This window comes from Oratosquilla oratoria, chromosome 12 (genome assembly GCF_046742065.1).
Source record: "Oratosquilla oratoria isolate Oo_2021 chromosome 12, ASM4674206v1, whole genome shotgun sequence".
Lineage (NCBI taxonomy): Eukaryota > Metazoa > Arthropoda > Malacostraca > Stomatopoda > Squillidae > Oratosquilla > Oratosquilla oratoria.
Genome location: NC_134788.1, coordinates 38,150,150 through 38,164,206, shown reverse-complemented (window position 1 = coordinate 38,164,206; position 14,057 = coordinate 38,150,150). Strand labels below are relative to the sequence as shown.

The 14,057-nt window shown below is 37.1% G+C and overlaps 1 protein-coding gene across 1 annotated transcript in view; it reads left to right on the top strand.

Moving 5' to 3' along the window:
• The window catches only part of LOC143031441 (uncharacterized), a 32,418-nt gene extending 20,716 nt beyond the window's left edge, over positions 1 to 11,702 (top strand). The window contains exon 2 of the mRNA XM_076195255.1: positions 8,975 to 11,702. Coding sequence (XP_076051370.1) covers positions 9,010 to 10,524 — 1,515 coding nt within the window. The 5' untranslated portion in view covers positions 8,975 to 9,009 and the 3' untranslated portion in view covers positions 10,525 to 11,702. The remainder of the gene's footprint in view (positions 1 to 8,974) is intronic.
• Positions 11,703 to 14,057: the final 2,355 nt, after the last annotated feature.

Below are 14,057 nucleotides of genomic sequence, written 5' to 3'. Positions count from 1 at the left end.
AGGCCCTTGTGAAATCAAACAAGAAACTTAATATATTAAGATCAGTAGCAAACACAGGATTTGGCCAGTAGAAAGCTGAATCACATTTTACAAACAACTTATAAGAGCCACAGTAGATTATGCTTCCACAGCATGGTTCCCAGCAAGAAAAATAAAGACATTCTATAGATAAGGCAAGGCATTATGAATGATGACAGGATGCACCAAAATTATCCTGACAGAACACCTATAATCAAAAGCCAAAATTCTCCTTGTGAAACATCACATGAAATTGAGACACACTTTTTTTTTACAAGAGCCCTCAATCTCACCCATCCTTTCTGAATCATCACACAAGTGCAACAATTGGGTGAAAAAGAAAGTATCATACTGGCGTTCATAACAACCTCTTATCAGTGCCTCAGAACACATCTATAAAAGGATACACAAACAAATTACAAAGTCAGCACTCCCAAGCATGATCCTCAAACTCAGTAATTTACCAGGATCCCCCAGACATTAGCTTCACTAAGAAATCACTCCCTCGATGAGCAAGAATTACATTAGCATGACTGTTCAGGCCACCACTTAGTGTTAAAGCAGTACCAACACAGAATTGGCGTAGCCACATACTCAAATTGCCTTGGATGGAAACACCAGAGGCACTGAAAACTTCATACTACACTACCCTATCTAGATAAGAAGACACCACTTCCTTGAGTGATATACAGGCCAAATCAGAGACCATTGCCAATAACCTGGAGGCTGTGGGTCTCCTGCAAGAGAGACCTTTGGCAATTGATTTATTAACTCATGGGAAGTTAATGTACTACAAGTGAGAGATGGCTGGTAGGATTGTGTGTATCTAGATATGGAAAAAAACCCTGACCATGTACCTCATAAAAGACTATTGTGGAAATAGCTTGAGGGAGGATTTAAAGATAGCTTACTGGAACAGATGAGACACTTTCAACTTGTATCATCCTAAATCCCTCAGTCATATACAACCAGCATTCTGTCTTCTGTGCCCAACCCATCACTTGTTTATTTTTTTCCTTAATAAATGCATCTTTTGTGCTGGCAAATGCAGTAATATATATCACATACAATATATATATATATATATATATAGATATATATATATATATATATATATATATATATATATATATATATATATACACATACACACTGAATGGTTCCCAGTGATCAATTAATATCTTTTTCAACCACATATCACTTTTAATTCCATACCATCGCAAACGAGACTGAGAATCGCTCGAAGGAGGCATCCGTTGGAAATTGAAACATAGACGAGCCGAGGATTCAAACCCAGCTAACCCGTAACAAAGTTACATTGACGTAACCCAATATGCTATCAAGAGAGATAGCGTATTGGGTTACGTCAATGTAATTTTGTTATGGGTTAGCTGGGTTCGAATCCTCAGCTTGTCTACGTTTCAATTTCCAATGGATGCCTCCGAGCGATTCTCAGTCTCATTTGCGATGGTGCGGAATTAAAAATGATATGTGATTGAAAAATATATATAAATATATATATATATATATACATATATATATATATATATATACACGTATATATATATATATATATATACATATATATATATATATACATATATATATGTATAATATATATATGTAATATATATATATATATATATGTATATACATTACAAGTGATTCCAAGTCCTATATTAGATTTTCTTCAGAACATTTTCTTTTCATCTCATTAGTGTTTTCGTTTCTTCTGACAGGCTGTGGATAAGGCTTCCATAATTATAATTCATTTGGATATAGGTAAATCGCAATCTAGCTTTATCCAAATGAATAATAACACTGTACAACAAATTTCAGGATTAAGAAAAAAACATAGTTCTCATGTGCGTTTTATTATGAAGTTCAGTGTGCTGAATTCAAATTTGATAACAAAAATTTCATGCCACGTCGCAATTTTTTGTAAATCGCTGTTTTAATAATTATGCAATTAATAGAGATTTCCAAGGTTCCATAAATGTATTTTGCTCCCAAAGTCAGATTAAATGTCTTCATTGTATTTATTTGATTAATATATAATGAATCGGCATGTTTGTTAGCTTTATATGATGTATTAACCTACAATCTATTATTTACTTCTTCTTTTATAAGACGTCTCAGGCGTGTCACGCTTCAGGTTCCAACAGAAGTCAGCCAGCATAGCAGGGCTCCATTTTCCCTTGTACCTGTTTTCCATTGACGCTATATCTTGATGGAACTTCTCTCCATGTTCATCACTCACATCTGCTGCATTCTCTGGGAAGAAGGACAGATGAGAATGAAGAAAGTGTATCTTCAGTGACATATTGCATCCGAGATCTTGGTAGCATTTGATTAGCCTCTCCACTTTACGCTCTCGCTGGGACTCTTGGTGCTTTCCCAGAAGCCCTTTGCATACATCTTTGAATGCATGCCAGGCCGCTAGCTCAGGTTCATCCATTGTCGCCTCAAAGTCCTCATCATTTATAAGCTTGCGAATCTGAGGGCCTACAAATATACCCTCTTTAATCTTGGCATCACTAATTTTAGGGAAGATCCCTTTGAGATACTGGAAACATGGCTTGTTATGTTGCAGTGCTTTGGTAAATTGCTTCATTAGGCCTAGTTTTATATGCAGTGGTGGCAAAATGATTTTTTCCTTCTTAACTAGTGGCTCATGAATTACATTATGGCATCCAAGCATCATAGATTCCCGAGATGGCCATTCTGAGCGTATATAATGTTCTGATCTGGCCCTACTGTCCCACTTGCAAAGAAAGCACATAAATTTGGTGTATCCAGTTTGTAGCCCATTAAGTATGGCTACTACTTTCAAGTCTGCACAAATTAACCACTCATGCTCTTTGTAACTTATGCGGTCTAGAATAAAAGCAAGGTTCTCATATGTCTCTCTTAAAATGACTGAGTAAGCAACTGGAACTGAAGGCATGGTGTTCCCAATGTGCAACAGAACTGCTTTTTATGCTGTAAAGGGATCCATCTATGAATAGCCTCCACTCATTGGGTTCATAGGACAGCTCAAGGGCACTGAATAGGCCTCTGATATCATTACAATAAGTCAAGTTGTTTTCCAAAGTGAAAAAATCCTGTAGATTTGCAGAACGCTTCCTAAATACTGTAATTCGAGCTTCTTCATCCAACAGGTGCCATTGTTGCAAACGTGAGGCCAGGAGTTCACTCTGTTGCTTAGTAAGTGTTAGATCACGAACTAGATCATTGAGTTCTGGTTGGGTGATGAGGTGTTGTGTCGTATACGTTGCATCTTGAGATTCTGAATCGTCTGAGTTGCTCGTGTCATCGCTTGGTAGTTCAGAGGGCGGCTGTGGTACAGGAATATCACTTGAATGTAGAACTGGGCGAATAGCAGACTGAAGATCTGGATACACGATAGATTTCTTGCCTTTTCTGTTGCGACCTGCAGGAAAATAAAATAAAATCAGACTAAAAATGGATACTATTGGTTGTGATCACGTGCAAAAATAGTGGAAGTGCAACTTATTATGTATTTCGATCTTTTTTATTGATACATCTCTTGAAAATATATATATAAAAACAGTAAAAAATAAACACTGAACACCCACCTTTAATATCCGTTAAGTAGCAATCTGTTGAGTGGTCCTTTGGCTCCCTCCAGACCATTGGTACGCCAAACATGAGGCCAGTCCCTTTGCCTTTCACCCATATATATGTGTGTGTGTGTGTATATGTATATATTGTACCTATAATTTCTAAACACTTGGAACTCAAGATGTTTCATCTATTTGGGTACATGTGTTTAAAATATGTTCCAATCCAGTTCACCATTATAGATTCCACTACATAAAGGAAAGTCATATAATTGCATTTCTATGGTTCTCAGACATAGAATTGAACCTGGATTTTTTTGGAGCCAGCCATGGATATTATGTATGCTTGTATTTACCTAATTGTAATACAGTAAAAGAGCAACATGCATGAAGTCCCTAATCTTTTTCTTTTGATCAAATTTCACCTTAACTCTGTCATTTAGGCCGGGGATCAACTTAGTTCCATTTATTTGTATTTTCTTAAGCTTATTTGTGTGGGAACCACACCATCACTGAATACTTCTGAAGCAAATCATCAGGGGTTTCTTTTTACTTCCTTTATAGACTGGTACTTTTAATCCATTTCCAGTGCCGGAACACTATCTCTTGTTCAAGTGAAACCACAATTAGGCTATGAATTTTGTCTGCCCATTGCTCAATTATCCAGTTTGAAATTGAAGCACTACATGATCTCTTTTTCTTGTAGGGCATATTCTAGAGTCAATAACATCTTATTTGGTACCATATTTTCCGGCTTAAAATGCGCATCGGGTTATAATGTGCACCCATGCACTTCGTTATCTCAGTACACAGATAGCGCGCACTGACATATAACGCGCATGCCCGATCGTATTTGTCTATAACGCAGTTTTACCTCGGTATTTATATCATGTGAACGAGGTTACATGGAGAAGTATTTTTCATTGGCTAGAGCCACCGCTGGGAAATCTGTTGATTTGTCACTAAATTAAGTGTCAGTTTAGGCATCAATCAGGACACGACTAAGAAAAAGTCGGAACTACATGTACCGATATATGACTCATGTTGTTTGTTGGTCCCTTATTACTTTGTAGCTTAAATAGTTTGTAGGAAATATGATCTAAAAAAAGTTTATTGAAAGTGAAATATACAGAAAAATTTTGGGATTTTTACAGAAAATGTTCATTTTATATCTTGAGGAAATAATTCGTCTTTACCATTTTTTATTTAATACTGAAACAAACTACAGACTGTTTCGTTTTAGCTTTGAACCTGCAATGACAGAGGTGATATAGGACAGTCTCTCATCGAGGTGACATTTAGTTAATATAACTTCCAAAAGAGGGTGTTGTAGTCAGGTGTTTGAGACGAGTTTATGAACGGCCGCAACAGAATTTGTACCATACCTAAAGTGAAGCAACAAAGCCAACATAAAAATTCAAACTAGGATGCTGTGAACATGGGCAAATATCATGAATATTGATCATGTTTCATGGTGTTTAGGCCTATTTAAACATGAAAAATAAGATTCGATAGATACCTACTTATACCAAATATTTATATACGGTAGCCCATGCTAGCATATTCTTTCATGTCACCATGGTTGTTCTTCTTGTTCTCACGGAATGTCATGGAGAAGTGTGCCGTCCCGACTTTGTGATGGCCACCATCGTTACGTTGTTGTGAAAAAAATTACACACACAGCCGCAGAATTTTTGTTAGGCCGTAGATAATGCGCACCACCGGATAACGCGCACCCCCCATTTCTAGGCCCTTCCAACAGAAAAAAGTCACGCACTATACGCCGGAAAATACGGTAATCACCAAGTCCAATATCGCACTATCTTTTTAATCTCATCATATGTTAACCAATTGAGTCATTCCGTTATCCATCAGAACATTAACAGAGAATTTTAATTTCCTTTTGTTTCCCACTCTTCCTTATCCACCTCTTTAAAATTTAAGTCTCCCACAAAGATTAATGTCTTTTTGTTCAATAGTTTTCTGTAAGTTAAATGATGTGTTTGACATCATCTCTTGATATTCAGATTTATTCGACATCCTCATCTTTGGGGGGGGGGGGCAAATGTTACTCTGAAGTCACATCTAATTTTTTCCCTGGCTCTAATTCTCTTTATTGCTTCTACCAAACTTCACCCAATAACACATTGTATTGTCATTTTTCATTACTGTCATCATTCCACCTGCCCATTTGATCTTTTCTGTCATGTCCCCAGGATCTATATCCACCATCCCAATTTGAAGTCCATATTAATTGATATCTTGGTTGACTGAACACAAAGTATCAGGTTCATTTGTTATCAAGCTATGGATCACTAATGTGGCTGATAATAAAGCAGCTATATTAACATATGCCACTTCTAGTTTCCTTATAAATTAAAATACTGAGACCAGTAGCAAACAGGTTTTGATCAGCAGAAAAGATATATATAGTTCACAATCAGTTCATATGAACTACAATTGATTATACATCCCTACAATCAAGAAAACGAATTACTCAAACAAAACATTAAGAATGATAATAGAATGCATTGAGACCAACTCAACAGAACATATACTCACAGAAACCATGGTTCTCCTCTTAGAAGAGCACATGAAAATGATAGGTGCACAGTTTTCAAAAACCCTTAATCCTACTCGTCCATCCTACTACATGACACAAGCACAACCAACTAAATGCAACAAGAAAACAACACCAGCAACATACTACCTGTACTCAAAGATGTACAAACTACCACTTGCACCATGCAGCTCTTCCAAAAGAAAACACATACACATTCAGATCACAAAACCACCACCCTGTTCTACTAAACACCTCTAGAAAATCCTTTTATTTTAGATTATCACTTATGTATATACCTAATTGTAGTATACAGGAAATATCCCATCTCCAATTCACTAATATTTTATCATACCTAACCTCAAATTCATGTACAGTTCCAATCTAATCAATATCTTTGATTTCCAATTTTCACATTTAGATTTTAGCTCTTGTATTGCTTGGGCTATATCACTTCTTAAGCTATTCCAAGTATTTATGCACCTATATGGAAAACTGTATTTCTTCACATCCTTTAGACATGTGGTCTTTCTTAATATGTTCCCATGACCTCTTAAAGCCCCCAATCTCTAATTAACCCCTTGAGTACCGGATGTGTGTTTTGTGACACCTGCGTGTCACGGCTGAGTGCACCTGCCAGGAACCGAGCATGCTCCCCGTGACATGCACGTGTCACAGTTATAAGCTGTGTGTATTGAGGGTTTTCAAGGCCTCGGTTTCTGGGTTATTTCTACCCACATGGTGGCTAGTGTCTGTGTTTACAAACATAAGGCTCCAGCCATTCGTGGGACGGTTTGAAACATTTGTTTACGTAAGGTTGATGGGTCGGTAACGAAGGGGTTCAAAGATCTCTTCTGTCTGTGCAATCTACCCCCTTTTATGACCTGAATACTGTAACCATATCACCTCTTCCTCTTCAGTCTTTCAAAGTTGGCAGACCCGGTGCTTTTAGTCTTTCCTCACATGGTTCATCTGCCAGGATGGGGACCAGTTTGATTGCTCCCCTTTGCATTTGCTTGATCTTGCTTATACCCTTCACTCTGTGTGGGGATCATACTACTGATGCATATTCCAGTCTTGGATGGATCAGGGTTTCAGTGAGTTATTTCATCATTTCTTCATCCATATAGTGAAACACCATTTTGATCTTCTGCAGTAGTTTATATGTCCCTTCCAAAATTCTGCTATGTCTCTAAGATGAAAGGTTGCCTTTTATCAAGACTCCCAAGTCTTTCTTTTCTTTTGCTTTGGGTTCACTTCCCACTTTTGCCACTATTGCACATTTCCAGTACCTTGCATTTTTTTAGTATTGAACTTGTGTATGAGCATGTGTATATGTATAAGCCTAACCATTAGTTTTTCTGGGGTGCTTTTTACATACTTGCTTAATTTCATATTTGGTTAATCTTCCAAAGAGACATTGCATGAACCATTTTTCAGTCCGCAGGGGAGAGATAAAAAACAAGTATCCACAATGAATAATTGATTAAATAATGTTTTATAGTGCAGCATTTTTCCTTTATATCAGGCTTCTTCAAGTAGGTTGGGGGGTATTCAGTTTGCTGTATAATTTTGAACAGCATATTTAGATCACTCAGAAGGGTACAAGACAGTTATGGATAGTTCACTCTGGAGTACTGATTAAGCCTAGAGTACTATGTGTCCTTTAATGAATACCTGTTTGGCAGGCAGTCTGTTAGCAGTACTACAGCTAAATGCTTCAATTTCTTGTTTTTCACCTCATTCAGTGAGCACCTATACATATTTTGTTCTGGGTAACATCAGACAACTTCACCCAGCTTGGGGCTGAAGAAGCTAAGGCTATTTCATTTAGCCCCTTTGCAGTAGCAACATATTTACTGGCTTATTGTGCCAAATGCCAAAGAGCCTTCACCCTGTGCTGTCTCATTTAACACTGCTGTCATTTTGACTAACACCAGGCAAATTTGATTCAACTTAGGGCAGTTTCAGAAGACTTACTTAAGCCTAAGGCAGGATCCCTGTCATGAAAAGGTTAACTATTTTCATAGTATTACAAACTAGACTGCAGAGATATCTGTCACCATGAGTATTCTTTTGATGTGTTTAACCTTACATCCTTGTAAATTGTTTATAAGCTTTACTGTGATGAAGCCACTTACAGATTTTATTTTGATAAATACCAGATGATTTGAATCAGTTTATGGAATGATAGAGGGGTAAGGCAATAGTGATTAATATAAGATAATTAAATTTGGCATGAAGAATGACACTGCAGAAAAGAGGCTAATGTTATTTCACTGAATAATACTTCCTTCTGGAAAGTATGCCCCCTTTGTTATTGAAAGGGTACCACACAATTTGTTATTATTATTTCTAACACTAACCAAAACAAAGTACCCTCAAGAGATACCTGGCAACTGAATAAAATCATCTGGTATTGGTCAGAATGAAACAATCCCTCAGTACAGAAAGGATTAATGAAGAATGTGTGTGTGTCTGTGTAACCAAGTAAAGATAAGTAGATGTATAGCTGTTTACAATTATCTAGATAGGCAGTAACTTACCACTGGTAACAACTTCATCCCTAACTGACTGACCCAAACACATAGCTATCTCCACAAAGGTGCATTATCAGACTGGGTAAATTTTGGGATTAAGGATCCTTCCACAGCAACAAGAGTTTAATATTCTAAATATCTAACAAGGTTTTCTTTACACAATTATCAGAACTGGATTGTAACTCAATGTAAATTTTCTTTTTAATTATGTTAATATTGAAAGTTAAACACCTGTTTTAGATTTCAACTTGATGTGTGACCTTTTGTTGCAGGTTGACTGGGTAGAGAGTACACAAATGCAAAAAAAATGGCATCAATGTCAAGTGTGAATGAGATGTTGAGAACTGGAAGTATGGAGGACGCCTACAAGCAAAGAGTCACCTTGAGTAGGGAAGCTGAGCCGCCACCGCCACCACCTCCACCTCCGCCTCCGCCTCCACCCCAAGTTACAGGACAATTTGTTTATCCTCCCCCACATGCAACTTTCTTAACTCAAAGCCACAACCAGCTCATGCACCATGTATTAAACCCAGAGCCAGAAAAGATATTCAAATGTTTAATCTGCAACACTGTGTGCTCCTCAAAGAGAAACTTGAGTCAGCACTTGTGGACCCACTCAAAAGATAAACCTTATAAATGCACATACTGTGAAAGTTCATTTACGAAAAATGATCACTTGAAGCGGCACATTCGAACTCACACAGGAGAAAAGCCTTACAAGTGTACTTACTGTCCCTCGGCATTTAACAATAGTGATCATCTGAAGCGGCACATCAGATCACACACGGGAGAGAAGCCCCACAAATGTACTTATTGCCAGAGAGCGTTCTCGAAAAGTGACCGCCTCAAAGAACACACGAGGACACACACCGGAGAAAAGCCTTACAAGTGTACTTATTGCGAATCGGCATTTGCCAAAAACGACCGCCTCAAGGAACACATCCGAACACACACAGGAGAAAAGCCTTACAAGTGTACATACTGTGAGTCTGCATTTAACAACAGCGATCATCTGAAGCGGCACATCAGGTCACACACAGGAGAGAAGCCTCACAAATGTACATATTGTGAGTCGGCCTTTTCAAAGAGCGATCGCTTGAAGGAACACATTCGTACTCACACAGGAGAAAAGCCATACAAGTGTACGTATTGTCCCTCGGCTTTTTCAAAGAGCGAGCGTCTAAAGGAGCACATTCGAACTCATACAGGTGAAAAGCCGCACGAATGTACGTATTGTGATTCTGCCTTCAGCAAAAGGCACCATTTAAAGCAGCATATAATGACACACACAGGAGAGAAGCCTTACAAATGCACATACTGTGAATCGGCATTTACAAAAAATGATCACCTGAAGCGGCACATTATGCGACACACAGGAGAAAAGCCTCACAAATGTAAATACTGTGATGCTGCATTTGCCAACAGTGACCATTTGAATCGCCACACCAGGTCACACACTGGAGAAAAGCCCCACAAGTGTACACATTGTGATGCAGCCTTTACAAAAAGTGATCACTTAAAGAGGCATATTATGAGACATACAGGAGAAACACCTGTCAAACCAAAAGCCACTGAAACTTCGTTTGCACAGATTTCATACTTAAGAAGGCCTGTATGGCCACATGCAGGAGAGGTTCCTCATATTTATGCACCTTGGAATGCTGGATTCCCAGAAAGAGTCCCAATAAAGAATCATGCCAGACTACCTACAGAAAAAACTCCTCATGTGTGCACTCATTGTGGTGCTGTGTTTACCAGGTCTGATGCACTCATGCTACACTTGAAAACTCATCCTATTGAATTACTTAACACAGTAAAGTAATTTATTGTGGTATAGAAATATGTTCCAATTATGCAAGAGATATTCTTTTGTGAAGTGTAATAAGACACTGATAGAATAGTACAGTACATATAAGTAGGTTGTAAGATGATACATAACTGTTCTTCAGAACAGTATGGTGTAGAGCAACTAAGAGAATCTTAATAGATAAAGAACTGGTCATTCATTTATCTAATGTAATGCAAATAGATCCTAAATTTAATGGCATCTAAGACACTATGTAAACTAGTGTATTTCTACACTTAAGAACAATGAATGGAAGATTCAAGTGAACAAGAGACTGTTAAGGAATAATTTCCAATATTTTTTCCTGACTTGTTGTGTGAACTGTGTAACAGAGGAAAATATTAAGAAAAATTATTAATATAATCATTAGGCCCATAAAATTTTTAGTAGACAATCTTTGATCATGACAGTGGTTCAGCTCAGCAGAATGTACCTTTAAGTTCATATGTCTTAGTTTTCCAACCCATTGCACGGGAATATAAATGCAAGTATATGATTGGGGTTCAAAACAACACTATGATGCAACTTAAGATTAAACAATATCATCAGAACCAGATCAAATACCTGGATATTGTACAGCATAGATGATTAATTAGCGAATGAAGTAATTGTGTATATAAATGACAGGAAAAGGATATTTGGAGATATATGAACCTTGTGATACTTGTTGGATGTTATGCAGCTATTTAAGAAACAGTAGATTTAAGAACTATTGCATGTATGTGTATCTTCTCCTCAGATCCCAAAGTATTATTGTACAAGCAGGGTAGGGAGAAAACAAAGTGCTTAGAAAAAAGGAGATGGTAGAATGAAAATGTTATGACATGTGTCATTATTATCTAGTGGTTTGCTTGTATGTGGACAGATTCATCTTAATACTACTTTTCTTCTTGTACTTTGATACTTTTGGGAAGATTCATTGACTCCAAAAAGTGTATGGAGTTATTATCTATTGTACTATCATTTCTTCTTCTTTTAGCTGAGTTTATTTTAAACTTGTTTGTTGCTAATACTTTTGTATATGAAAACTTGTATGGAGGTCTGTTATAAACACAGTTGTGCAAGTATATCTTAGTAAACCAATACTGTAATTGACTATGAATTCATGTATATGATATACTGTATGTGTATATAAATATACAATAATAATTATTGCCTTGAGTTTCACTGACTGGAAACCTGCAGCCCCATAGTGGATGCCAATGGTCCATAGGACCCTTATGTAGATCTTTCTAGGAATAATGATTGTCCCAAGTTCTCTGACTAGAAATGTGCTTGCCCTTTGTAGTTTGCAAGAGTCTTTAGGCCCTCGCTTAGATTGTTCTAGGAAGAAGCTTTGGATGTTATATGTGTTGTATTGGTGTGGGACAGTTTCTCTGTTACTATCTTATAGCAGCAGGAGAACAGTCAGTGGTTGTCAATTCTCTAGAAATATTAGGTCCATTACAGAGCCTGAGTGTCAACTCTTTGCAGTTGCATCTCTAGGTAGAGTTGAGGGTGTTGACAAGTTTTGAGGATGGGTGATGGGGATCTTGTTTAGATCCTCCACTTTTTATGGAGACCATCCCACCCTTGGATTTTTTTTTTCTATCATCTTGAATCAATGGTGAAAAGATATTTTTATCCCTGGAAATAATATTGCACTGAAGAGATAGTCACAGAAGTAGTAAAGGAGAGATTTAAGGAGTATAGCAGAATGGAGGGATGGTAAATTAAAAGTGATTCAACACTTTTTTCTGAATGGAGATTAATGTGCAATTATAAAGAAATGACTTGATCTGTAGAATGTCACTGAAGTCTGAAATATTGACTACATAAAACATGCAGTCAGTACCTCATATGGGGTATGAGAATTAGATCATATCAGAGGACTTGAGGAAAGCTTTTTGAATGAATAAAGGTTTCCCTGAAAGATTGACACATGAGAATAGTAGTGAAGGATACAATGATATTGAAGGCAGTGAGTAGTGGAGTTAACAAAGGTGAGTTCTATCACCTGTGATTTTTTGGGATACATAATGACATGATGGATGATACAAGAAGCTACACAACCATATTTGCAGATGATGCATAGATCATAAGAATAAGTGATGAAAGAGACTGCAAATTGTTACAAGACCTAAACAGTACATATACATGGAGTCAAATGTGGAAAATTATCCTTAACATAAAAAAGTGCAAAGTATTGGAAATGTAAAAGCTCAAAAAGTTCTTCAATAAATTACTCAAATGTGAAGTAAAGTCATTTACAAAAGAGAGAATGTTGGTTACATACACTTGGCCACGTGACAAAGATACCAGCAAAATAAAGGGTGAAATATACTATTGATGAACATAAAATTGGCTTTTCATTAGATGGACAGTATGATGGAAAAAAAATCATAGATTGCCATGTCTACCCTACATATGCAGTAACGGTCTCCACACAAATGAAGATTATAAAGATCAAAAGAATACAGAGAGTAACTTGACTGGTTCTTAGTTTTGCAGTCCTTGCAGATATAACATACAAAGAGAAGTGCACAAGACCTGCCATTACTGAAAGAATGAAAAGAAGTGACATGATGATAGTGTGCAGGTTATTAAAACAGATAAAACTTAGTTTGGAGCAGTAGAGTGTCATGAGGTCATATGAACAAATTGAAGAAGACTGCTTGTATAATGTGACAAAAAAACATAGCTTTCCATATACATGCATCAACTACTGGAACAGTGTAGAAGATGATATGGCAACCAAAATTGGACCGATTCAGAAATAGGTATGATAACCAAAGAAAAAGGGATAGGACCTTCATGACCATAGATACTTTCCTGTGTATTACAGTTGAGTAAACAAATAGGTAAATACACAATTTCAATATATTGTGTATGTGTATGTGTTTTACCCAACTGTATTTACCCAAATGTAATATACATTTATGCTTGTTGAGTCGTGTCTGTGACTTCAATTATAATTCTTTTAAGTAATTTTGTCTACCTGGCCTGTATATTTTTCTTATTCCACAAATCAATGCATCTTTGTAGGAAACTGATAGGTGACGATAGCAGTGGGAATGGTCCTGTGAGATGGTTATCGGAATAATTTCCTTGGTGCTTATCTTCAAACCCCATCAACACTCCTCATTTCCATCTGGAGTCCTATGAGGGTGGCATTTGGTCTTTGAATCAGGACCAAGATCCCAATCATCTTTGATTATCTCTGCTCTATTTTTCAATCAACTTGAGCTTATAACCAGTGACTGCTTCCCTTCTCTTTCTCCCAGCTGGTGACAGAAACAAGCCCACACTGATAAAGCACAAACAGGACTTCAATACTTCTTCCCCGAGAGATCTATGAGAGAGCTTAGGAATGATTGCTTACTACATTGGAGCTGCTGGTTTTGTAGTCATTGAAGCTTGTGGCAACAATTATTACTATCCTTACAAACAATTCCCCAATGGTCATATAACTCAGATGAGATCAAGGACATAAGTGTCGACAGGCTTTGTAATCAAAGTGGAACAGACTG